The 27,500-nt window shown below is 41.0% G+C and overlaps 1 protein-coding gene across 1 annotated transcript in view; it reads left to right on the top strand.

Moving 5' to 3' along the window:
• The window catches only part of LOC138948775 (uncharacterized), a 52,113-nt gene extending 24,647 nt beyond the window's left edge, over positions 1-27,466 (top strand). Inside the window, exons 5-14 of the mRNA XM_070320385.1 lie at positions 969-1,055; positions 1,555-1,869; positions 2,842-3,204; positions 5,542-5,661; positions 19,418-19,584; positions 21,092-21,245; positions 21,767-21,939; positions 22,641-22,857; positions 23,465-23,530; positions 24,112-27,466. Of these exons, the coding sequence (XP_070176486.1) occupies positions 969-1,055; positions 1,555-1,869; positions 2,842-3,204; positions 5,542-5,661; positions 19,418-19,584; positions 21,092-21,245; positions 21,767-21,939; positions 22,641-22,857; positions 23,465-23,530; positions 24,112-24,137 (1,688 nt within the window). The 3' untranslated portion in view covers positions 24,138-27,466. The remainder of the gene's footprint in view (positions 1-968; positions 1,056-1,554; positions 1,870-2,841; positions 3,205-5,541; positions 5,662-19,417; positions 19,585-21,091; positions 21,246-21,766; positions 21,940-22,640; positions 22,858-23,464; positions 23,531-24,111) is intronic.
• The last annotated feature ends 34 nt before the right edge of the window (positions 27,467-27,500 follow it).

The following is a 27,500-nucleotide window of genomic DNA, read 5'->3' as shown; positions in this document are numbered from 1 at the left end:
TGAGCCATCGTGAACCCGTGTGATCCAGTTTTCCTTTTTCACAATGTTGTCGTCAGTTTGTAATTCGCTGTGAGCTTATCTGCAATAGCACGTTATTATGTACCTCTGACTATGCACGAACCAAACGGCTGTGGTTCACAAGAACTCTAGCGATGGCTTTTGACTGTTCAGAGGAACTGGCGTTTGGCATAAACCGTCGTCTGCTACGAGAACCACGACCTTGCGTGACCCTGCTTCCGGGCTTTTCTTTTTTCAAACTTTCAAAACTTCGAATTGTACTGATCTTGTCTTGATGAAAAGAGAATTCTTTTATGATTGAAGAATGTTTGTGTAAGAAGCTGTCAATTTATTATTTAGATTTTAAAAGTTGGGTCTAGCGCCAAAACGCACCACGGTCCGATTGTGTGAGGAGGCAATCGGCAAAATTAATTCTTTGAAAATTGATCGCTCTTTACGTATGGCACCTAGGATGTTCCCGTTCGGTGAGCGTTCAAATTGAAGGGTGTTTGTACTGTGTGTAAAAGCCTGACAATGTCTGTGATGGTTTACGGGAGGCGTACTGTGCCTTTAAGACAATTGCATTCTCAAAAATAAATTAGTCATCTTTGTGTCACTTGCGTCCCGAGTTCTCAAATAAAAACAGCAACAAGATTGGGATTACGCCGGTGTTTCAGGAAAAGGATGAATATAAAAATGTGCCTCTGTGTAATTGTCTAATTAAAAATAAATTCAAAACATACAACACAAGTCAAAATAACGAAGAGATCGTTTTCTGTTTCAACGAAAACATTAATGGTAACAACGACTTTATTTACCAATATAAGTGGGTGAATAGAGAATTGGGATGTTTTTTGTGTGCTTTTTTTTAAAAATATTTGTGGGAAACGTTTCGGACGGTTTTTATTATTTTATTTTTTCAGGACCTAGCTATTTCCTGGGCATTATTGCGAGGTTTGTTTTTGTTTCAGAAAAGGCCTGCAGGTTTCAGGATGATGACCTAACCATCGGTGAAACGGCTCAGAAGTTTGCGTCGTTTGGACTCAGCCAATTTACAGGTATGCATGGAATGGTTAGCCGACTTATTGGACGAGCGGGGGTGATTCGCTCGGTGTGTTTGTGTGTCAGTTTGTCGTTCTGTCAGAACTCCTGAATATCTCTGAAAGTTATCGGCAGATTGACCTAAAATTCGGTGTGTACCTTGTTAGTTGGGAACACTGACTCGGTCGTAGCAAAACAAAACACAAAAAAGTCTATCTTTAATGGAAGAGGGGATATGCCGACGACACGTTCTAGGATACACTGTGTACGTTACCCCTTTTTATTCAAATCCAAAGGAAATACTTCACTTCTTTTTATATTTTTTTAAAAAATGTGTTCTGTCCCCTGACTACAGATCAGTGAATGGGACGGAAGTGTCGACATGTCTTGAAACCCCCTTCCCCCTATCCCATCCGCAAACTTCAATCAAGGTCAACATCTGGCAAGTGAACCGACTTGTTCAACATCCATTCATTTATTAAACTGCAATTTGTCGTCCCATTCTCATTTTCACAGTGCGAGCAACGGTCAGCCGCTGCCTCTCCAACAACAAAGAATCCATGACGCTGGCGTGCCCGGATGATCACGTCATCTTCCAACCGGAACTGCGTCACGGCGTGGCAGGCTGGGAGCGCCGGTGCCACGGTAAAGATGGCGACTGTCGCGGAATGACCCACACTCTGCTGGTGCAGAAGAACCAATGCCACTGGCGCCCCGAGTGCCAGTTTTCCTGGAGGACCAAGGTTCCCATGATCGTGACCGACCGGCTCATGTGTATGGCGAGAAGTCCCGACTACGTGGAGCTCAAAGCGGCGCAGTGTCTACCTAGAGGTGAGAACTTCTTCTTCTTCTTCTTTTCTTGCGTTCGCGGGCTGAAACTCCCATGTACATTCAGACCTCGGAACCCCTGTTTTGCACTTGGAGTATACTCAAGCGAACTTGGTGTATTTTTAGAAAAATTAGTGCACTCCAAACAGCATTTGAACATCCATGATTCAAACATATTTCACACGCGTCCGTCGCTATGTTGATTAAATTTACCAAAACGTTTGCTTCTTTCAATGTTTACTGACAAACACTGTAATCATGTGTCAAAATACTGGATTAGCTTTGGAATGCGCTTGTGAAGACGAGTAGTCTAGGACTTTTTCTCGTCGTATTTTATCCCACTAACCGTACTTCTCGAATTCTAGACAATCATGCGTACAACATACGGCGAAATCGTATGGGTTCCCAGGTCTGTACAATCGTAGGCACGAGCAGGCTTTTACTAAGTAACTGGCTGACTGAATGGCTAACTAGCTAACTGGGTTCTTGCGAGATCAGGTTGCCGTTTTGGAGAACTCAGCCACTGAAACGCACATATCATTTGCAGATTACCTCAAAAGGTTTTTGAGGGAGGGTGTTTGAAACGGTACATGTGCAGTCAAAAAACAACCGGGTATTAGAATGCATTTAGTAAAAATTTAACGTATAGATGGATTGTTCAAACCCCAACTTTCTGCTTTAAGTGTAACGTTATCTTTTTATTCAGCGAGTAAGTCCAACATACATCGGCTATCCACAATCTGTTGGGTCCTTCTTGACAAGAAAAGCAACACAGTGACTTATGGAAGATTTGTTGAATGAAAAAATTAATGTGCATACAATTTGAACTTTACAGGGGCAGTATTTGTATACGAGGTGGTAGAATTTATGTATGTTTTTTTTAAATATTTTATTTCATCTCAGTGACTATGAATTGCCAACCTACCATCAAGCACCATCGTAACTTCAGACCTCTTCTCTCTCATTTATCAACAGATTCAGTCTACGACATTTGTAGCAGAGATTTCTGGACTATAAAGATCACACACGGGTACCTTCGCAGCCACGCAGACTACCCGTGGAACTACGAAGAAGCGCCGCGCATCTGCCGGAAGCGGATATGCGTCCACCGGCAGTTTGGCCTGCGCATCTCCTCCGATAACCTTGACCTTACCCCGAACGAGGCTGGCGATCACGTGAAGATTTGGCGCGTGACAGAACTGAACGAGCGCCACCTAATGAAGGTCTACCACAGGAACGAGAGGATAGAGGAGTGTTTCAGTACTGGATGTGTCGATGTGGAGTTTAAGAAGAAGAAAGGAATGACTCGCGGGAAAGGATTTGTGTTTCAGATTAGTAGTAAGTATATAAATATAGGGACAGATATCTGGTCGAGGGAAGGGTGCGTTCAAATGTATTGTTGATTAGAGATCATCAATATTAGCCAATCAAGTGTTTATCAACTTTGAATAAGGGGCGTTTCAGAGGGGGAGGGGGGGGGGTGCAACGTGTCCCAAGCTAGTCTATATGCGTGTGTGTGTGTGTATGTGTGTGTGTGTGTGTGTGTGTGTGTGTGTGTGTGTGTGTGTGTGTGTGAAAGTGCGCGCGGACGCGCACTCCAATGGACGTGTTTCTGCATTAACCTATAAATAGATACGCTTTGTGGTGCACTTTTATTTCCCATGCTCTACGATTGCTGTATTTGTGCATGTTAGTGTGATTGTTAGTTTTTTTTCCATGTTCTTGTGATTGTTATATTATCATTATTCAATGTTCCTGGGATTGAAGCCATTTGGCCAGTTGTTTCCCGCGATTGTCATTTCATTTCATAATCCTGTGATTGTTACCACTCCCCCCCCCCCCCCCTTCCATGATTCTTTGATTGTTGTTTTATTCCATGTTCCTGTCATTGCGGCCATTCCCGCCAGTTGTGTCCTGTGATTGTCATTGTATTCCATGTTCCTGTGATTGTCATTGTATTCCATGTTCCTGTGATTGTCATTGTATTCCATGTTCCTGTGATTGTCATTGAATTCTGTGTTCCTGTGATTGTCATTGTATTCCTTGTTCCTGTGATTGTCATTGAATTCCATGTTCCTGTGATTGTCATTGTATGCCATGTTCCTGTGATTTCATTGTATTCCATGTTCCTGTGATTGTCATTGTATTCCATGTTCCTGTGATTGTCTTTGTATTCCATGTTCCTGTGATTGTCATTGAATTCCATGTTCCTGTGATTGTCATTGAATTCCATGTTCATGTGATCGTCATTGTATTCCATGTTCCTGTGATTGTCATTGTATTCCATGTTCCTGTGATTGTCATTGAATTCCATGTTCCTGTGATCGTCATTGTATTCCATGTTCCTGTGATTGTCATTGTATTCCATGTTCCTGTGATTGTCATTGTATTCCATGTTCCTGTGATTGCCATTGTATTCTATGTTCCTGTGATTGTCATTGAATTCCATGTTCCTGTGATCGTCATTGTATTCCATGTTCCTGTGATTGTCATTGTATTCCATGTTCCTGTGATTGTCATTGTATTCCATGTTCCTGTGATTGTCATTGTATTCCATGTTCCTGTGATTGTCATTGTATTCCATGTTCCTGTGATTGTCATTGTATTCCATGTTCCTGTGATTGTCATGAATTCCATGTTCCTGTGATTGTCATTGTATGCCATGTTCCTGTGATTTCATTGTATTCCATGTTCCTGTGATTGTCATTGTATTCCATGTTCCTGTGATTGTCATTGAATTCCATGTTCCTGTGATTGTCATTGTATTCCATGTTCCTGTGATTGTCATTGTATTCCATGTTCCTGTGATTGTCATTGTATCCCATGTTCCTGTGATTGTCATTGTATTCCATGTTGCTGTGATTGTCATTGTATTCCATGTTCCTGTGATTGTCATTGAATTCCATGTTCCTGTGATTGTCATTGTATGCCATGTTCCTGTGATTTCATTGTATTCTATGTTCCTGTGATTGTCATTGTATTCCATGTTCCTGTGATTTCATTGTATTCCATGTTCCTGTGATTGTCATTGTATTCCATGTTCCTGTGATTGTCATTGAATTCCATGTTCCTGTGATCGTCATTGTATTCCATGTTCCTGTGATCGTCATTGTATTCCATGTTCCTGTTATCGTCATTGTATTCCATGTTCCTGTGATTGTCATTGAAATCCATGTTCCTGTGATCGTCATTGTATCCCATGTTCCTGTGATTGTCATTGTATTCCATGTTCCTGTGATTGTCATTTTATGCCATGTTCCTGTGATTTCATTGTATTCCATGTTCCTGTGATTGTCATTGAATTCCATGTTTCTGTGATTGTCATTGTATTCTATGTTCCTGTGATTCTCATTGAATTCCATGTTCCTGTGATTGTCATTGTATTCCATGTTCCTGTGATTGTCATTGTATTCCATGTTCTTGTGATTGTCATTGTATTCCATGTTCCTGTGATTGTCATTGAATTCCATGTTCCTGTGATTGTTATTGTATTCCATGTTCCTGTGATTGTCATTGAATTCCATGTTTGTGTGATTGTCATTGTATGCCATGTTCCTGTGATTGTCATTGTATTCTATGTTCCTGTGATTGTCATTGAATTCCATGTTCCTGTGATTGTCATTGAATTCCATGTTCCTGTGATTGTCATTGAATTCCATGTTCCTGTGATTGCAGCCATTCGGCCAGTGAGGGATAACTCCACAGATTTCTACCACTGTGGGAGTATTGTGGACGCAGTCAGAAAGCACAGACAGCGAATGGCAGCCAAACGGTTACAGAGGTCAGCGGCCATACGTGAGTGACATCGGTGCAACATTTTGTAAAGCTGAACAGTAGCAATACCACTAATTCATTTGTTTTGGAAAGAAAGAGGCGTTACAATTCAGCTCCAACCCGTCCTAGTCTAGCTACCCTGCATACTGTTCCCCGAAGTAAGTGTGCGTCTCCCAAACGTTCTGCCAGAGTCTCCCACTGCGCTCTATGAAAACCCAGGAGCGGATCCAGGGGGGGTTTCCGGGGTTTCCGCCCCCCCCCCCCCCCCCCACCTATCATAAAAGAGAGAGAGAGAGAGAGAGAGAGAGAGAGAGAGAGAGAGAGAGAGAGAGAGAGAAAGAAGAACAAATAAATAAAGTAGATGTGTACTGCCGGGCAGTACATACCCCAAGCGAAGTCGTCCATCTGTGTGTACATGATTCTCTCTCTCTCTCTCTCTCTCTCTCTCTCTCTCTCTCTCTCTCTCTCTCTGTCTTAAAATGTGTCATCGATGACGTGTTTTCATACTTGCTAATGCGGCAGGCTAATCATGACGTCAAATTGAAACTTCTTGAAGTCTCTCAGAAAGGGACATGAAAACCATGTGGGGGTTACTGGTTTGGGCTGAAAAAAAACCCAACTCCACCTAAAATTCAAGCGCCTATGGGGCTGAATTATGCAGCATAAATTGTGAAACATCAGGATATCTCACACTTTCAATTCTGCCATCATGTCAAATCTGACAACAAACCTACCCACAAAATGTCATAAATATCGGTGTAGAATTGAGACTTAACGGTTTTTAACTGCCAAAAATAAGTTTTTTTGACTGGAATAGTTTGTCTTGAAATTCAGTTTGGGACAACGGACCCACCCACTAAATTTCATAAAGATAGGTGAAAATTTAAATGTAACGGTTTTTAACTGCCAAAATTATGTTTTTCTTCTGGAAAAGTATGGAGTGAAAATCAGTTGGGGACAACGAACCTACCCACAAAATTTCATAAATATCGATGAAGAATTGAGATTTAACGGTTTTTAACTGCCAAAAATAAGGTTTTTTGTCTGGAAAAGTATGTCTTAAAATTCAGTTTGGGACAACGGACCCACCCACTAAATTTCATAAAGATAGGTGAAGAATTGAAATTTAACGTTTTTTAACTGCCAAAATTATGTTTTTCTTCTGGAAAAGTATAGAGTGAAAATCAGTTGGGGACAACGAACCTACCCACAAAATTTCATAAATATCGGTGAAGAATTGAAATTTAACGGTTTTTAACTGCCAAAATTATGTTTTTCTTCTGGAAAAGTATGGAGTGAAAATAAGTTGGGGACAACAAACCTACCTTTAAAATTTCATAAGAATCAGTGAAGAAATAGGATTTAACGATTTTTTAACGGCCTTTAAATCATTGGTGATGTCATCATAACCCAGTCGTTGTAGTTGTCGTCGTAGTTGTTGGTGTTGTTGTTGTCATGTTCGTTGTCGTGATTGTTGTTGTTCTCGTGTTGTTGTTTTTGTTGTTGTTGTTGTTGTTGTTGTTGTTGTTGTTGTTGTTGTTGTTGTTGTTGTTGTTGTTGTCGTCGTCGTCGTCGTCGATGTCATTTGTTGTTGTTGTTGTTATCGTCGTCGTCGTCGTCATCGTCGTCGTTGTCAGAGGTTATTTCTAAAGATTTCATTGATAGTCTTTGTTCTCGTCACCAAGACTTGCTAAGAACAAGCTTGGAACAGCAAGAGTTCCAAGAACAAGATTAGAACAACTCATTACATCATTACCAGTACGTCATTTGTATTTAGAACACACTTTAGAAAAAAACTCTTCAGCTACAAACCAGTCACCCTCACATGTCCGAGGTGTTTGTCTAAACCACTTACTGAAATGTTTTGAGGTTTAATGACCATACACATGTTGAACCGGTGAGTGTCTTCCGCTGCTTAATTCGTAAATAACTATTTTATTAAAGTCCGCTTGAAACGCTCAAAGATGAAATTCCATGTTAAAAAGTGACAAAAGTTTCACATTTTCCCGTTGTAACAGCTTCCGATGATATTATATGAAAATTCTGATCCTCTGAGAGGATTCCCCGAAACAAAATCAGTTTGTACGCCTAATTTTAATAGAATTGTCCAAACAGTGTCGCTAATATTGTGCTAAAAGATGAATTCTAGAACAATGTCCAGACAGACACCACTTGGCAAAAAAAATTTCAGTGCTGGGAGATAAAAAAAAAACTACCTCGCTACGCGCGGGCTCCGCCCGCGCTCCGCTTGGATAAAGAAATTTGAAAATAAAGAAAAACTGATAGCTCAGATTGCACCAGATTGCTCAATTTTCCTTGATTTTTATGAACATGTTCGGGGGGGGGGGGGGGGGGGGGGGACGGCCTTTGTCTCCTATGTGACGGTTTTGGGAAGTATTTGGGTAATTTGTTGGCTCAGGTTGCACCAGATCGGTCAATTGTCCTTGTTTTGATCCAAATTTGTCTTATTAAAGATACTTTTTGGAAAGTGTATTGGGAAAAGTTTCTTGGCTCAGATTGCACCAGATTGCTCCATTTTCCTTGTTTTTATCATTGCTTCATCCCTTTCCTTGTTTTTATCATTGCTTCATCCCTTTTCTTGTTTTTATCATTGCTCCATCCCTTTTCTTGTTTTTATCATTGCTCCATCCCTTTCCTTGTTTTTATCATTGCTCCATCCCTTTCCTTGTTTTTATCATTGCTCCATCCCTTTTCTTGTTTTTATCATTGCTCCATCCCTTTCCTTGTTTTTATCATTGCTCCATCCCTTTCCTTGTTTTTATCATTGCTCCATCCCTTTCCTTGTTTTTATCATTGCTCCATCCCTTTCCTTGTTTTTATCATTGCTCCATCCCTTTCCTTGTTTTTATCATTGCTCCATCCCTTTCCTTGTTTTTATCATTGCTCCATCCCTTTCCTTGTTTTTATCATTGCTCCATCCCCTTCCTTGTTTTTATCATTGCTCCATCCCTTTCCTTGTTTTTATCATTGCTCCATTTTCCTTGTTTTTATCATTGCTCCATCCCTTTCCTTGTTTTTATCATTGCTCCATTTTCCTTGTTTTTATCATTGCTCCATCCCTTTCCTTGTTTTTATCATTGCTCCATCCCTTTCCTTGTTTTTATCATTGCTCCATCCCTTTCCTTGTTTTTATCATTGCTCCATCCCTTTCCTTGTTTTTATCATTGCTTCATCCCTTTCCTTGTTTTTATCATTGCTCCATCCCTTTCCTTGTTTTTATCATTGCTTCATCCCTTTCCTTGTTTTTATCATTGCTTCATCCCTTTCCTTGTTTTTATCAACATTTTCAAGGGGGCATGCTCCCGGACCCCCCTGGGAGGTTCGAACGCTTCGCGCCCGCAACTAAACGCTTCGCGTCGTCGAATTGTCCCTAAAAGAAATTTGGAACCCCCCCCCCCCCCCCCCCCCCCCCATGAAAATGATGTGATCCGCCCCTGAAACCCGAGCAGGTTCCGACAAACTAGGGTCTTAAAAGGGAGGAGGTCTTAAAGGTCCTTGTCTACATGTTTATACCCAAATCGCCATTTGACCATTAAAGTGCAGAGTCTATTATCTACAAATATCAACAAAACACCCCCTTTTGATCAGGAAAGACGAAGCGAGTGTAGCCTTTTGAAAATTCATTGTAGTATTCCAGCGTAGTACTCATAGTAGGATATCCTTATTTGGAAAATGCCAAGCGCAAAGCTCCTCTCAAATCCCGTGCATTTCGTGCGTTTATAAAATAAAAAGCGTGGACAGCGCTCCAGTGGCAAACTGTTGCAGCACGTGTTTGGGCGTGGCTATAAGCATAGTGACATGAATTTGATTGGTCAGTATTTTTAGGCAAAGCACATGTTCTCAGCAAACAGAAAACAAAATATTGGAAGCGTGAGTCACGCTACCCAAAAATAAAATCTTTTTTTACATATATTTTTTTTTCTATAATTTTTTTCCCCATGGTTCATTCATCATTTGACATAATTTTGTATCGAAATCTAACCATAAGATTATTGAAAAAAAGCAAAAATGTTGACGACCACCTTTAAAACGGGGGTCTTAAGAGGGAGTGGGGGTTGGGTGGGGGCTACAGACCCCCATCCGGCTTCCGCACCCCAAAGCATTGTGAATCTCCTGTGATGCATCCGCCGACATCGGCGAATCAATGAACGACAAGCGCGTGATATGGAAGAGGAAGGTTGACGCCGGGTAGTGGGGACGGGGAACGGGTTGAGGAAGGTTTAGACGGAGGGTGGGGGTGACAGAAAGCTTTAAAAGTAGTTAAGCACAGGAGTGTTAATATCGTGTAACAGAATTGGTGTCTAAATTCGGAGCATTGTAGTGTTCAAGTCAACACTGCTATTTTCCTTCTTCCGCTAACAGGAAATGTAGCAACAATACGACTTATTTCCTCTTAGACTTTGAACCTTTTCCTTCGCGCGATCAAAGTGCACAGCTTCAGTGTGACACACACACACACACACACACACAGACGGATAGACACACACACACACACACAGACACACACACACAGACACACACAGACACACACACACACACACACACACACACACACACACACACACACACACACACACACAACACCAGTAACAGTAAGTAACAAACAGGTGCAGTATTGTTGAATGTTATGTCATCGACTGTTTGACCTCAGAGATTGTTGGTCTACGCTTGTTTCGTATGTAGACTTTCTGTATGCCGCAACCCTGACAGCCATCTGTGAAATCGTTTTGAGTGTGTGTGTGTGTGTGTATGTGTGTGTGTGTGTGTGTGTGTGTGTGTGTGTGTGTGTGTGTGTGTGTGTGTGTGCGTGTGTGTGTGTGTGTGTGTGTGTGCGTGTGTGTGTCAGTGTGTGTGTGTGTGAGTGAGTGTGTTTGTGTGTGAGTGAGTGAGTGAGTGAGTGAGTGAGTGAGTGAGTGTGTGTGTGTGTGTGAGCGAGTGAGCGAGTGTGTGTGTGTGTGTGTGTGTGTATGTGTGTGTGTGTGTGTGTGTTACCGAGATCAACAATCTGTAAACAATCAAGTTCTCTATGTTAACTTTTTATCAAATGGAGCCTGCTCGAGTCATGGGGGTGAAGGGAATAAATAACATGCACCACAATACCAAAACATTTAACCGTTAATCAATGCGTATAGTCAGCAGCAAAATGCATAACATGGGAAGACATAAATTACTAATGCTAAGAAAAAGACAAAGCGACCCCTCCCACCACCCCCCCACACACACACACACACAAAGAAGAAGAAAAAAAGAAAGAAAAAAGGCATACGTACAGGCCTGGCCCACCAACTCATCCACATACACATACTCACAGACACACACACACGCACACACACACACACACACACACACACACACACACACACACACACACACACACACACACACACACACACACACACACACACACACACACACACACACACACACACACACACACACACACACACACACACACACACACACACACACATCAATAAACGAACCCACACCAGGTCTTATCACAACACTCGTTTTCAACTAACCTCATTCATTGACTTCAATTTCACACATTTAAGTCAAGGCCACGTTAAACAATGCGTTATGAAGCGAAACTTCGTATTGTACAACCAGACACCGTCTCGTAAGTTGTAGTTTCGATTGACAAGGCCAAGGGCTACAAGTCGGTCATTGCGCTTTCCTGCCTTTCAAGCACTTTGTCCATTTTATCTTTGTTGCTCATTAGTGTGGGGTCACGTGATTATTCAGACGTCGCAACCAACGGACGAATATAATATTGTCAAGGTTATGGGGTAATTGCACACAAGTGCGATACAGCCGTCCAAAGTGTGCACGTGTTACAGTAGTGCATTATGTAAGGATCATGTGCAGATCATAATATGTACAGTTGTACCTGTGGTGTTTGAATTTCTGCTGTTTTGTTTTCTGTATGCTCCAAGAAGAATAGTTCATGTGATTGTTAACTCAGAGTACCTTGCTACTTTGCATCCATCTGCGCAACAATTGCTCCTCCTGTAACCGTACTTTCAAACACACACACACACACACACACACACACACACACACACACACACACACACACACACACACACACACACACACACACACACACACACACACACACACACACACAGAGAGAAGCCGTATATATATATATATATATATATATATATATATATATATATATATATATATATATATATATGTATATCTATAAATATATAGAGATAGATGACAGTGTATTTTTTGCGTGGCTATAAATTGATTCGACCTTTTCACTTTTACAGTAAGGACAACTTACGGGTGCAAAGAAAGCGTTCTGGACAGTGCAGTGACATTCTAAAAAAGGAATATGCAACACAACAGAAAGAAAATGTGCTCCCTCAATTCTGTTTCGAACGTTTTCTCCGTGTCTCTAAGTACTGCAGACCGATTAACAAGAACATACTCTGTTATATGTACGAAACACTGCCATGAAAACCAAAACAAAAGAGTAGCCTCCCTTGCACAACGACAGCACACAGATAAAAAAAAACTAAAGTTTAAGCTGGCACAATCTGAATCCAATAAGAAATATGCTTAAAGGTAGATTGTAATACACTCTTAATTGCTTTGCTGCTAAAGAGTTCTATCCGCAGTTTTATTAACCCGTGCATAACACTTGTTTGAACAGTCGAACACTATCACAATGGCTGCAAACCAAAACAAAACAAGTCGCGTAAGGCGAAAATACAACATTTAGTCAAGTAGCTGTCGAACTTACAGAATGAAATTGAACGTAGTCCGCCGCTAGTGCAAAAGGCAGTGAAAGTGACGAGCCTGTTTGGCGCGGTAGCGGTTGCGCTGTTCTTCTTAGCACGCTTTACTGTACCTCTCTTCGTTTTAACTTTCTGAGCGTGTTTTTAATCCAAACAACATATCATATCTATATGTTTTTGGAATCAGGAACCGACAAGGAATAAGATGAAAGTGTTTTTAAATTGATTTCGAACATTTAATTTTGATCATAATTTTTAATTTTTTAAATTTTCAGAGCTTGTTTTTAATCCAAATATAACATATCTATATGTTTTTAGAATCAGAAAATGATGAAGAATCAGATGAACGTAAATTTGGATCATTTTAATAAAAAAAATATTTTGTTTACATTTTTCAGATTTTTAATGACTAAAGTCATTAATTAATTTTTAAGCCACCAAGCTGAAATGCAATACCGAAGTCTGGCCTTTGTCGAAGATTGCTTGGCCAAAATTTCAATCAATTTGATTGAAAAATGAGGGTGTGACAGTGCCGCCTCAACTTTTACAAAAAGCCGGATATGATGTCATCAAAGACATTTATCGAAAAAATAAAAAACCGTCAAGGGATATCATTCCCAGGAATTCTCATGTCAAATTTCATAAAGATCGGTCCAGTAGTTAGTCTGAATCGCTCTACACACACACACGCACACACACACACACATACACACACACATACACACATACACCACGACCCTCGTCTCGATTCCCCCCTCTACGTTAAAATATTTAGTCAAAACTTGACTAAATGTAAAAACGAGTACCCTCCCTTGCATCGTAGCAACGACCGTTTATCTGGCACCAAAGAAACGTCCAAATATATGGCAAAACAAATCCTGTCTCCCATCAAGGTGAACGACCTAGTAAAGATTAACGGAGGTGATGAAGGGATAGTTAAGAATGTTTCAAGGCCACTTGGCTTCCCTGTACTGGATGTGGTAACCCCAAACGGCACCAGACGCAAAATCCATAGAATAAATGTGCAAAAACTGGCAAGTCTGCCATCAGACCCTGACATTGACCACATTCTGTTGCCCCAAAATGTGCTTGAAGAACTTGACATATACTTTCCAGAAACTGACAACTCCGAAAACACAAAACAAACGCCGAAAGTAAAAAAACCGCATTGCTGAAACAGAAATACCAGACATACCGACGTTTTTTGCTCAGAACACCAGCCAAAACACACTCAAGAAAACTGCCCATGATGTTAAGCTGCTAAAAACCTTCATTCAAGAAAAGTTGCCGCCAGCCTCCCTCAATGAAATTCTTTCAAACTACTTCATCGCACTGAAAAAAGCAGATGGGACAGAATATGAAGCAACGTCGATGCGAAGTTTCTGGGCAAGCATTCACCGACACCTCAAAAGCAAATCGTACCCCCATGACATCAATCGTTCCCCTTCTTTCCAGCAAGCCCAACAGACCTTAAATGCCAAACTGAAAGCGCTAAAAAAATCAGGCAAGGGGAACATGCAGTACAGTGCTAAAGCACTCACGGAAGAAGAAATAAACACGCTCTACAAAAGTAACCAACTGGGGCAAACTACTGCAGAATCTCTCCTGAACACCCTGCGGTGGAATAACTGCATACACTTTGGGCTGAGGGCAGTTACCGACCACCATCAGATGAAATGGGGAGACGTCACTCTAGGAAAAGATTCTTCTGGCAAGGAGTACCTGAGGTAAAACGATTTGGAATACAACAATGAAAGATATTGGGTTATGCAGATCAAAATAACAAGCATGAATGCAACTTCCAACTCCAAACACATTCTGATCACATAATCACAGCAAACATTATATTGGATGTAGGCCTAAGAAATAAGAGCACAACAGCAGGCTTGTATTTTTCCCAAAGAATAAATGCCTATAATTATTGATTGTACCTATAGCAAGACCTTAAAAGCAGTTGGCTTTATGGTATTTCCCAATCGTACTTCTCCCAATTACTCGCCGCAAAATAATGGGTAACGGGATTAAACTATAGTGCAATAATATTTATATATTTAAAAGTACCACACAGAGAAAACTTGATAGCAACCCTGAAATTTCATGCTCACACTAAAAGCATGCAACATAAAACAAATATCAACATTTTTTAAGGTTTAGTAAAAAAAAGGGAGAAACAATTACTGACTAATGTTTCAGTTACAACGAAAGATCCACAAAGATCAGGACAGAGGAACATGTCACAAACATCAGAGCTGTACTTTGATAGTAAGTTTATATGTGGTGATGTTCACTTCGCTTCAAACATGTTGCCACTATTTGTTATTTTCAGCAGACATATATATATGTGCATCTGTTTTCAGCAAAGTTTGCATTGCTGAGTTGGTTGATTTCTTACCCACAAGTACATTGTTATTTGTTAATGTTATTTTCATTGCAAACTATCACTAGCAGTCAGACTCTATTGATACAAATTATGCACATTTATGGGCGCAGAGCCACAATGAAATGTGTGAAAATTGCTTCTGTATTGCATTCAAAAAACCTTTAGATTCAAACAAATTTGTTGCAACAACATGTATCAAAAATTATTTTGTTGTTATTAGTCTAGTTCATCCTGAAATTAAAAAAAAAAAAAAGCTTATCTGTCATCTTATCAGACCTTCGAGTGGTGTGTGAGTGAGACTGAGAGTGAGAGTCTGTCAGCAGTGTGTTTGGTGCGCGTCTTCCGTTCCTCTGGCAGTGTCGGTGTGGGAACTGACAGAAGCTAGGGGAAGCACAGATAATAGAAGCCCTGTCACATAGACTAATCACACAATCAATACACATTTGGCTCATGTTTTAAATGACAGTTTCGAGTTTGTTAGTCAAACTCAAAGCAACAACCCTGGTCTGGTGACATGCGTTGCGGGACCGAGAAGCGTCCTTACCTGGTTTGGCTTCGCTTCGTTATCAAACATCGGCTGTTTCACGTATTTTGCGAGCAAGTCTACTCTTTTGCCTGGCTCTGCAGTAAGTCCACATTGGCGATGAAGGTATCCAAGAACTTAACATGTGTGTATTTTTCCGTAATCCAGTCATATTCCTTCAAAATGCAATCAATCGGCGGTGACAGACTTGGTGTCAGCAATTCGCGACTTCACCACTTTGGTCCTGTTTTCCTCACACCCATACCAGTTTAGCCTTTAGGTTCATCCATGCAAACACACTCGCAAAACAGTTTATCACGTAGATACATTTCAAATAGGGAGCAAATGGTTAAATCTAAACCTACATATTTGTTCCCTAAAATTTGCTTCTCTGTCAATAAGCCTAATTGTATAATAATACATTCGAGAAAAACAACGTGGAATCGATTCTGAATCGAGTTAGCCAAATGGGTGCCAAACCGGTTTCGCCCGTTCCGCCGACCTGAAACGCAAAACAAAAGAATTGTGCGCTTCAACTAAATTGATTTCTATACGACTTCATTACTTTCTTGCAACTTATGAACCTTTACTTAAAGCTTTTAAATGGTCTGAAAGTAGTGTTACCGCGTACTTATCGATGCACTCATTCGTTTTATTTTTTTTAGCGACGGTCACTTAGTTTGAGGTTGCAAAAGGGCCAAGTCTCGCTGGCACCACTGTTTTACACTCCACAGATCGCAACAGTGCTGCTAGTAGTCTACACTTTGTGTTTGATGGTAGAATGGGATATACAGATTACAACACTCGTGGTTTTTTATATGGCTTGTATTTCAGTCAAGACCCAGCGGGAATATCAATCGAGATCCACTCGCCAGAGGCTCGTGTCTCCCGATGATATTCATCCGCTGGGTCTTGACTGAAATACAAGCCATGTAAAAAACCACTCGTGTTGTAACCTATACATATATATACACACATATAAATATACACACATGCAAACACACACACAGACACACACACACACACACACACACATGCACACACACACACACACACACACACACACACACACACACACACACACACACACACACACACTTTCTCTCTCTCAAGACTTGAGAGAGAGTCTCTCTCTCTCTCTCCCTCCCTCCCTCCCTCTCTCTCCCTATCTCTCTCTCTCTCTCTCTCTCTCTCCCTCTCCCTCTTTCTCTCTCTCTCTCTTTTACAACAATAAAGTTCAAGCAAATGAGGCACAATAAATCAGGACCAGGAAGGTACCTATCTTGTGGATACACCTCAACATTCCTTCCTGAACGGTGTGCTGTGTACCGAGAAAGGCAGGTGTGTTCTGTGCTCGTATCGCATTCAGGGTATTAACTTGTGACTATATAGCCCCGCACTTTCGTCTTCCGGGACAGGTAAACTGTGAGAATGAAACAAGTAACACCAACCCGGACAGATCCTTTAATTAGACCGAAGTAGGTTACTTGGGTGTATTATTTCAGAAAACTTAAAGGACACCTGGGTGTATGAGAGAAAATTTTAAGAACACACACGCACACGCACGCACGCACGCACGCACACACACACACACACACGCACTCACACACACACACGCACTCACACACGCACACACGCACACACTCACACACACACACCGTGGCACACACACACTCACACACACACACTCACACACACACACACACACACAAACACACTCGCACTCACACACACACACACTCACACACACAAACATACACAGTCACACACACGCACGCACGCACGCACACACACCAGGGGCGGATCAGTTCATTTTATGGGGGGGGGGGGGGGTTCAAAAGTATATTGTGAAGATATGGGTGTGAAGGCGCGAAGCGCCGAGCCGACGGCGCGAAGCGCCCAGCTTGCTAGGGGGGTCCGGGGGCATGCCCCCCTGGAAAATTTTGAAAAAAAGGATGCAAAATGGTGCAATCTGATGCATTCTGAGGATGATCATTACCAGTTTCAGGCAGCAGATTTTGTCACTGATTAATACCCCAAAAATTGAAACTCAACCCAAAAAAACACACAAACATATTTTTATTTTTTGGCTGGGGGGGGGGGGGGGTTTCCGGAAACCCCAGAACCCCCCCCTCGTCCGCCCCTGCACACACACACACACAAGACACCACACCGTAAATACTCTTCCGGGTAATTTCACATAGGCCTATTACCCGATGGGTTTAGCAACGACACCTCAGCAGTTGATATGAAGTGTTTTGTTTGTAGCGTTGGCCCAGGTATCTGATAACAAGGAAGGAAAGATTCTGCTTTTGAACAGGCTTGACTGTTCATAAATATCGCGTCAATACTGTGCTATTTGGCTGTCTTAGCCGTGGGTAAAATTTCCCTTACGTGGTGTAAGTGTGGTATCAAGTAGTCGCAAGGGCCCGGTATTTTTTTCTTTCACCATTAAATGTGGCAAAAGAACTTTGCGCTTAACTTTGCGAACTTTGGCATGCGCTCGCACTCGCGGCAATCGCCGCACACATCTAAGCGCATACACGCTCGCACATTCAGAAACTCACGCACACACACACACACACACACACACACACACACACACACACACACACACACGCACACACACCCACCACACACACACTCACACACACACACACACAGACTCAGACTGATCTGACTGCAATGGTTGCTGACATAATATATTTTCCCCAGCTCTATTTTAAGCCTTCCGTGCGAGTAGACTTGTTTATTTCTCGCTTACTTCGCCCTCAGTTTGTTAGTATTGCTGGGCCCGAACACTAGGACTTCAAGATTTTAAGCCTTCGATGCGTGTAGACTTTTTTTAATTTCTCGCTTACTTCACCCTCAGTTTGTTAGTATTGCTGGGAACAGCAGGACTTCAAGATGAAACTACGGGGAGTGCTTCTTGTGTGTCTCTGTGTTCTCCTATTCTGCATACTCGCAGACGCCGCGAAGAATAGAAATAGGAGAACAAGAGGAAGAAGAAACAAGAAAAGTTCGAGACCGAAAGGTTCGTTATGTAATTGTTTTGATAATACAAATGTGAGAAAATGGATAAATGATTTGATGTTTAACTGAAAAAGTGATAGACCCACTATATTCTAACAAGCCTGTTTGTGTGGTTTTCATGTGTTTAATTCATTATTGCCACTATAGTCCTTTCTTTCTTTCTTTCTTTCTTTATTTGGTGTTTAACGTCGTTTTCAACCGTTCAAGGTTATATCGCGACGGGGAAAGATGGGATAGAGCCACTTGTTAATTGTTTCTTGTTCACAAAAGCACTAATCAAACAATTGCTCCAGGGGCTTGTAACGTAGTACAATATATGACCTTCCTGGGAGAATGCAAGTTTCCAGTACAAAGGACTGAACATTTCTTACATACTGCTTGACTAAAATCTTTACAAACATTGACTATATTCTATACAAGAAACACTTCACAAGGGTAAAAGGAGAAACAGAATCCGTTAGTCGCCTCTTACGACATGCTGGGGAGCATCGGGTAAATTCTTCCCCCTAACCCGCGGGGGGTACTATAGTCCTTACCGATGCACAAATAGTATTGTTAGTTTGTTTGGTCCTTTGTTTCTCGGAATCAACTTTGTGCAGATTCCCCGTGTACACCACACATGCACACGATAAAGATCCCAAGCTCATAGCAAAAGTCTCAGGGCTTGGAAAAAACACGAAGACCTTGGTACCTTACGTTTTTGTCAGGTCAATTTTAGGGGTACCCTTATTTGGGCGGCGGTCACGTGACCCCTGTAAAAGACACCTTTAATCTGAAAAGTGTGCCAGGTAGCCAAGTGGAGGGCCTTTAATGGCATAGAAAGTTTGACTTAATTGACACTGGAATGAATGCTTCAGTAGGGGTACGAAAATGGGAGCAATAATTTGTTGGCAGAGTTTATGGGTTTATGTCTTTCTCCAGCGTCATGGTCGTGTGACAAGAAAGAAAAGTACGCACACAGTACCACGTACGGCCAAGGACCTGGAGAAGAAGCTGAAGATTGGATGCAAGGAATGCCAACGTTGTATTGTTTCGTGGTATATATGTTGATATGTCTTTCTCCAGCATCATGGTCGTGCGACAAGAAAGAAAAGTACGTGCACACCACAACGGCCAAGGACCTGGAGAAGAAACTGAAGATCGGATGCAAGAAAGGCCAGGTCCTCACCAGTATTTCGCTCGTCGGGCACAACGGGTCATGCAAAGGTCTAACACCCGACCTTTTCGTGCAGGTGAGTTGACGTTGCCACTGAGACAATGACCGAGAGAAAGACGATCTTGGAAGACTTGGAGACTGAAGAATAAAGAACACTGTAAACTTGGGCTGCAACGACATTTTTATTCAACTGTTCAGTCACCGTGGGGTATAGCCACCATTTAAAAAAAAACTTTTTGAATGCCTCGGAATTTTCAAAATTGTGTGTCCACTTTTGGACACACTTTTTGTAACCAGTTGTGCCCACTGTGTGAACAACTATATAATTCTACTAGCAAAAGTAGCACATGCGGTAAACCGTATTAAGTAGAAGAAGGTGAAGAAGATGAGAAAAAGAGGAGGATGATAATGATTATGATGAAGACGAGAAAGTAGAGGAGAGTACAAAGTAAAAGAGGAGAGGGGCAAAAATGATGATAATTGTTTTCTCATCAAACAGAAGAATTCAAACAATTTCTGTTATTTACTAGGTAAGAGAAGATAACATTTCTGTCACTCCTAAGATAGGAGACTTTTCGGACCCCAAAAAAGAGGAATATTTCCTGCATTACACGAGCCAAAAGAAACATTTCTGTTTGTTGCATTCAGATAATACAGTTTTATCGAATTGAAATTGAATTGAATTGAATTGAATTCGCTTGACAAGGAGGATTCATTTTTTTCTGTCGAACTTCAGGTGAACTCGTGTGAGGCCAAAATAAACAAGTCGCGTAAGGCAAAAATACAACATTTAGTCAAGCTCAGTCGAACTCACAGAATGAAACTGAACGCATTGCATTTTTTCCGCAAGACCGTACACTCGTAGCATCGTCTGTCCACCGCTCGTGGCAAAGGCAGTGAAATTAACAATCCAGAAAAGCGCGGTAGCGGTTGCGCTGAGGAGGATAGCACGCTTTTCTATATCTCTATTCTTTTTAACTCTCTGAACGTGTTTTTAATCCAAACATATCATATCTGTATGTTTTTGGAATCAGGAACGGACAAGGAATAAGATGAAATTGTTTTTAAATCGATTTCGGAAATTTGATTTTAATCATAATGTTTATATTTTTAATTTCAGAGCTTGTTTTTAATACGAATATAACATATTTATATGTTTTTGGAATCAGAAAATGATGAAGAATACAATAAACGTAAGTTTGGATCGTTTTATAAAAAATAATTTTAATTACAATTTTTAGATTTTTAATGACAAAAGTCATTAATTAATTTGTAAGCCTGTCTCCAAGCTGAAATGCAATACCAAAGTCCGACCTTCGTCGAAGATTGCTTGGCCAAAATGTCAATCAATTTTATTGAAAAATGAGGGTGTGACAGTGCCGCCTCAACTTTTACAAAATGCCGGATATGACGTCATCAAAGACATTTATCGAAAAAAAATGAACAAAACCGTCTGGGGATATCATACCCAGGAACTCTCATGATAAAACAAATAAAAAAATTCTTCATGAATTATATATAATCATGTTTCGCGACTTGAGATAATAAAGTGTTCTATGTCTATGTCTATGGCTATTTCTCAGATGAACAAATGCTACTGGGAACGGGACTGCACGTTCAACTACAACACGACTGCTGCCAACTACATGCTGAAGCTGTTCGAGGGGGACTCGTCTGTCTGCGTCGTCAAGCAACCGGACACCTTCACGTTCTCTTATGAGTGCACCCACAAGAAAGGTGAATATCTTTCTTTTTTTCTCTCTCTCATTTAAGACCAAAATAAATCTTATTTTATCGTGGTATATATTTGAACCGCTACTACAGCACCGTGATAGAAACACGGAGGATGATATTGGTGCAGGGTGTGTCATTAGAATGATAATCATCGTTGTCTGGATTTTCATCGTTATCATCGTTATTATTGTTGTTGTCGTCGTCATCATCACAAACATCATCATCATCATCCTACTCCTGCTCCTCCTCCTCCTCCTCCTCCTCCTCCTCCTCCTCATCGTCATCATCATCATCATCATCATCATCATCATCGTCATCATCATCATCATCATCATCATCATCATCTCCATCAGCATCAGCATCATCATCATCATTATCGTCATCGTCATTATATTGTTGAACACTTGTACAGTAAGTTGTCAAACAAATATGGTTGGGATAAATTCAAAGATTTTTTTAAAATGTTATATAATGGTGGCTACACCCCAGAGTGACTGAAAAGTGAAATACAAATGTCGTTGCAGCCCCTTTGTTCGAGTTGTTTACTACCGACGGGGAGATGAACGCGACCGTCAAGGGCGGAATCATACGGAGTCACTCGTACCACCCTTGGCTCTACAAGCGAAAGGACAAACCAAAGGCTCTGACTCTCTTCAGGCCTATCCCCCACAAGAAGTACAAGCACTTCGTCTTCACGGTAAAATCTTGCTGTCTTGTTATTTTTTGTTGATGTTTTGTGTTTTGTTTGTTGTTGTTGTTGTTGTTGTTGTTGTTGTTGTTGTTGTTGGTGGTGGTGTTGTTGTTGTTCGGGTGTTTTTGTTTTGTTTTGTTGTTGTTTTTTGAGAGAGGGGGGGGGGTTGAAGTGTTGTTTTTGTTGTGTGTGTGTGTGTGTGTGTGTGTGTTTTCTAAGGGGGGGGGGAGGGGGCGGAAGGGGGTTAAAGGAACAAACATTCTTGTGTGCTCAGAGTCAGTCACTATCTCTAGGCTTTTACTAGAGACAAGGAAGTTCCTGGCGTTCTTGTTTGCACAGTTAAAATATTACTGTTGTTTGACTTTATTACTCCTAATCCAAAACCGAACTGTGTAATTCTGTGGGTGACAAGAGCCCTTTTTCGGCAAGTCAAATCACTCCCGTTGATTGTATTTGACAAAAACAATAACAATTACATTGAAAAAACGTTATTGTCCATTAAAGTTAATACATACAACTGGAAAATGTTCTTCGACGCATCTAACCTGCCTGTGTTCGTCTGTGTTTGTTTGTTGCTTTAAAAAACAAAAGCAAGCATGGTAAGGTACTGGAATGTTTTAATTTTAACAAAATTGTTTGATTGTTGAATTCCTTATACTTTGCTTGTGACAAAGACGTTCAAACTTAATTGATTCATTTACTTTTAGATTCGAAGCTTGAACCTTGTCAGCGGAGACAGTCTAAAAATCAGGACCGGGTCCAAAGGAGAGGAAACCAAAGTCACGTTGAACGACACAGATGCCGTTGCCTTGAATGAGTCCAAGACACACGTCATCACTGACGTCAAAGACGATGTCGTCATCGTGTCATTGCACACGTCATCCAATACCAATGGGAGCGAAGGCTTTGTTCTGTGCTTCAGATGTAAGTGGCATTAAATATCTTCCGCTCCTTTCCTCAAGTTATCTTCATCCAGGCTCGACTCGCTTCCTTTCATTCATTTTATTTCACCTCGAACTCTATTACCTTATCGCCGCTGGAGTGGAAAGCTAGCGACAACTGGCGTTGCACCACCCATGTCTTTTATGTGCCACGGCGGTAACACAGGGATGCAGAAAAAAACAGCAACGCCGCTCACACACAAAAACGTAACAAAACTGATAACAAAACATGCACACACACACACACACACAAACGACAAATAAAAACCCAAAACAAAAACAATAACCACCAATACAAAACACACACACACACACACACACACACACACACACACACACACACACACACACACACACACACACACACACACACACACACATACACACATATGCACACACACACATAAACAACGATATTCAGAATATTAAAAGTTTAAAACTGGCATTCGACTGGAAGACTTCATCTACAAGTGTATCAAGACTGACTGCCCACTCCTATGAAGACACAGTAATCGATACTGCAGTTTCCGCTCGTTGTACTGATTGTATGTTACATGTATATTTCTGATATAATCTCCTTTCTTCGACAGGGATGAGATGGAAGCCTAAATACAAAAACAAAGTGGCCATCGCCTGCCAAAAACAACTTTTGCCAAGTGAGAAACTGACAGTTTGTCTATTTATCTGTGGGTTTTTCTCTCCCCCTCTCTAACTCTCCTTTTGTTTTCAATTTCACGTATGCCATGTTCAAGCTAAATTATGTGCTTGAAGGACAGCGGGTTGGAAAATAAGGCCCAGCCTATTACTGTTATGCTTTTGAAATAAAATTCGGTTCAGTTCGCTCGATCTCTGTCTTCTTCTGTCTCTAGTTGTCTATCTCCGTCTCTCTGTCTCTGTCTGTCTGTCTGTCTGTCTGTCGGTCTGTCTGTCTGTCTGTCTGTCTGTCTGTCTCTCGATCTGTCTGTCTCTGTCTGTCTGTCTGCCTGTCTGTCTGTCTGTCTGTCTGTCTGTCTCTCGATCTGTCTGTCTCGATCTGTCTGTCTCTCTCTGTGTCTGTCTCTCTCTCTCTCTCTCTCTCTCTCTCTCTCTCTCTCTCTCTCTCTCTCTCTCTCTCTCTCTCTCTCTCTCTCTGTGTCTATATGAGTGACAGACGGCAGAGATACACGGTTAGGCATCCAGCCATACGGATAGAGTGTGACAGAAACATACTCACACATTTATATTCCGTCTGTTTCAGAGAAGTGCAAGCCAAAGAAGGGATGAGGAAACGAAGAAAAGCTCCAGCCAGCGACATCGCACATTACCCGATTTGTGCAAGGCGTTGCAAAACCCCACCGTCATTCACAGTATTTCCTTTTCACAATGACTGTTGGCCGCTTTGGAAAACGCTGCAGACCCAGACACATGTTTTCTTTATCGCAAAGAATGTTGAAAAGCTTGTTATATATACATGCATTTAAAGACCCTTGCCTGCCTTAGTAAAACAAGCTTGTACGAGCATCGTTCCACTTGTTGTGAAATACCCATACTGAACAGTTGTTAGGGTTGCCTGGTTGCGCAGAATGAAACTTGTTTGTGCTGAATAAATGTCAGGGTTTAATTGACACTAGTGTCAGTACCGAAATCAATTCTTTGAATGTTTCCATTCTCTGCAGGAAGCAGCCAGGCTGTGTATTTGTTTTTGCTTTTGTAAACATATATTCATATCGTTTATGTTTATGACAAAGACACAAACACGACAAACAAACAAACAAACAAACAAACAAACAAACAAACAAACAAACAAACAAACAAACAAACAAACAAACAAAACAAAAATAACAAAGGACCCCCCCCCCCCCACAAACATTACGAAATTATTGACTTGTAAATGATATAAATGTAGAGAGATGCTCTTGTTATGAGTTATAAGAAAGGACGGAACGCATCTTTAATACAAACTCAAACATACAAAACAAGCCATACGCATGCATATAGACATGTTTTAAGCTCGAGATATCACAGTTCGATCGGTATTAGGGTATTTTTTTCTGGCGCTTGTCTTTGTGGCAGTACTGGAAATATTTTTGTTGATAACCATTTATTAGTAATTACGTATTCTTTTTATGTTGGAATATGGGTCAGAATTTGAAGTCAATGTGTTATTGGTAGCTCAGTATTAATTAATTTATCATTATATTTCTTGTATTTACTTGTATTTTTTTGCGACAGAAGTTTCAATCCAGTATAGTTATTATTATATACTTGTGAAGGAAGCGTTGAAACTACTTTTTCTAGACTAGACATAATTTTCTTGTGTAACCAATATGTGTCTGAGTTGAAGTTTTGTTTATAGCGCTTGAACTGAAAATATAACTATAACTACATCAGTCAATAACTTATTACCTAACTAAGTAACTAATTAGGTAGCTTACTAACTCAAATCAGTAATTGTCTCGCACGTTCAGCGGTAATAAACAATCTACAAAGGGAAGTAACTGACTATGAAGAACAGATCTGCGAAACAGTTATGCGGAATCAGCCTGTCAAAGTGGTAAGGCCTGGCGCTCACCTATGTAACTTCAGCAGGACAGACGACGCACTGCAGATTATCCCAGCCCGTTGCGTGAAAGGAAAACAGGCCAAGTACTCGTCATAATCCCTATCGCAGCATCAATAGTATGCAGTGCGTCGTCTGTGCCGCTGAAACTGAAACTGCGCAGGTATAGTCTGCCCTTAACTGTTTCGTAGAACTCTACAAGAACACTATTCATCCCCGTCCCGCCCCCCCCCCCCCCCCCCCACCTAAAATAAACACACACACCAAAAAAAACCCCACCTGAAGTGGTTGAACTAGACTAAGGTTTGGTTGAAAGACAGCATGCACCCTCAACAACAACCACAACAACGAATTCGAATATTTGTGTTTTTTTAACAGCTTTAGATTAGCTTTGTAGGTGAGGTAGGGTTGCTGCGTTAATGTTGTTTGGATGTAGTTTGCAATTCAAGTACCAGGAGACTAAACCGGCTAATCATGTTAAATGTATTTCACAAATGAGACATTTTAATTTTGAAGATGTTAATATTTGAAAAGATAAGTTTAAGGTAAGTGGCATCAGTTTTGCTTATAATAGTTAGGGATTTTGTTTCCATTTCGCATACATTGCTTTTTTTGCCACCGTTTGTATTGTGTTGCAATATCTGTCTCCTCCGTGCTAACTTATCATGTCTAACATCGTCTTCATTGTTCACATGGTTAAAATGTCCGTTTGCAAAAAAAAGTAGTACAACTAATGATTATAATAACACACATGATTAGTTTGTTTTGTTAAAACTGATAATAATAAGAACGATAATAAAAGTAAATTCTATAATTCTAGTCATATTTACGTACCTTCTTCTTCTTCTTCTTCTTCTTCTTCTTCTTCTTCTTCTTCTTCTTCTTCTTCTTCTTCTTCTTCTTCGTTCATGGGCTTAGACTCCCACGTTCACTCATGTTTTTAGCACGAGTGGATTTTTACGTGTTTGACTGTTTTTACCGCGCCATTCAGGCAGCATACGCCGATTTCGGGGGAGGCATGCTGGGTATTTTCGTGTTTCTACAACCCACCGAACTCTGACATGGATTGCAGGATCTTTTTCGTGCGCACTTGGTCTTGTGCTTGCGAACCGTATTGTTAATTTACGTACCGTATTACTAATTGTTGTCATTGACACTTGCTTAGTCTGCTGGAATCGCTGCTTGAAAACCAAAGCTTTCGTAGCCGTTTAATAAACGGTTTATACTTGCTTGATTGATTGGAGGTTGATCCTTCTTGCGTACACAATCATTCTCACCGACACAGATCTCGACAGGCTTATACGTGGGGTAATATACATCAATCAACTGAGACACATACTATACAAAGGATATACAACATGGCTGCTTTTAGTGCCTATTTTTTCTTGAGTGATTTTTTTAGTGTGTGTGTGTGTGTGTGTGTGTCCGTGTGTGTGTCCGTGTGTGTGTCCGTGTGCGCGTGCGTGCTTGCTTGCGTGGGTGTGGGAGTGTTCGTGCGTGCGTACATGTGTGCGTGCGAACGTGTGTGCGTGCGTACGGGTGTGTGTGTGTTTCCATATGTTTCTTGTGCCTGCTGAATTTATTTCCGAATTGACACCTACGCCAATCTGCGAATTTGATTCAGATTTTTTTTTTATATGACCACTCCGTACATGACACAGCCAGGCAGCAGGGCAGTAGATTTTCGATCGTAAGTCCCAATGGAAAGATGAACTTGTTCCGTATAATCCTGCACAGATCTGTGATGATACAAAAAGACAGAAAGCACCCCGCCAAAAATGGTGTCTTCAATATATTTTGTTTCCGTCTCCTTGCATGCATGCTGTGTGATTTTTCGATTTTTCTTGAACGCTTTGGAAACTTTAGACTGTATCAGTCTCGGACGCCAAACCGTCATAACGGTTATTTTTCGTAAGGCCGAGTTTGGCCTGCCATTTTTCTTTTTTCTCTGTATTTGTTTCATTCGGGTTATCTTTCTTCTTTCTCGTTTGTGTGTGTGTGTGTTGAATGCATTTTTCGCATTTTCAATAAAATATTATATTCTTAAAAAAAACCCATGTGTAGTTGTATATGTTTATTCTGCGAAA

Source organism: Littorina saxatilis, linkage group LG15 (assembly GCF_037325665.1).
Source record: "Littorina saxatilis isolate snail1 linkage group LG15, US_GU_Lsax_2.0, whole genome shotgun sequence".
NCBI classification, from domain to species: Eukaryota; Metazoa; Mollusca; class Gastropoda; order Littorinimorpha; family Littorinidae; genus Littorina; species Littorina saxatilis.
This window is presented reverse-complemented; position numbering and strand designations above follow the sequence as displayed.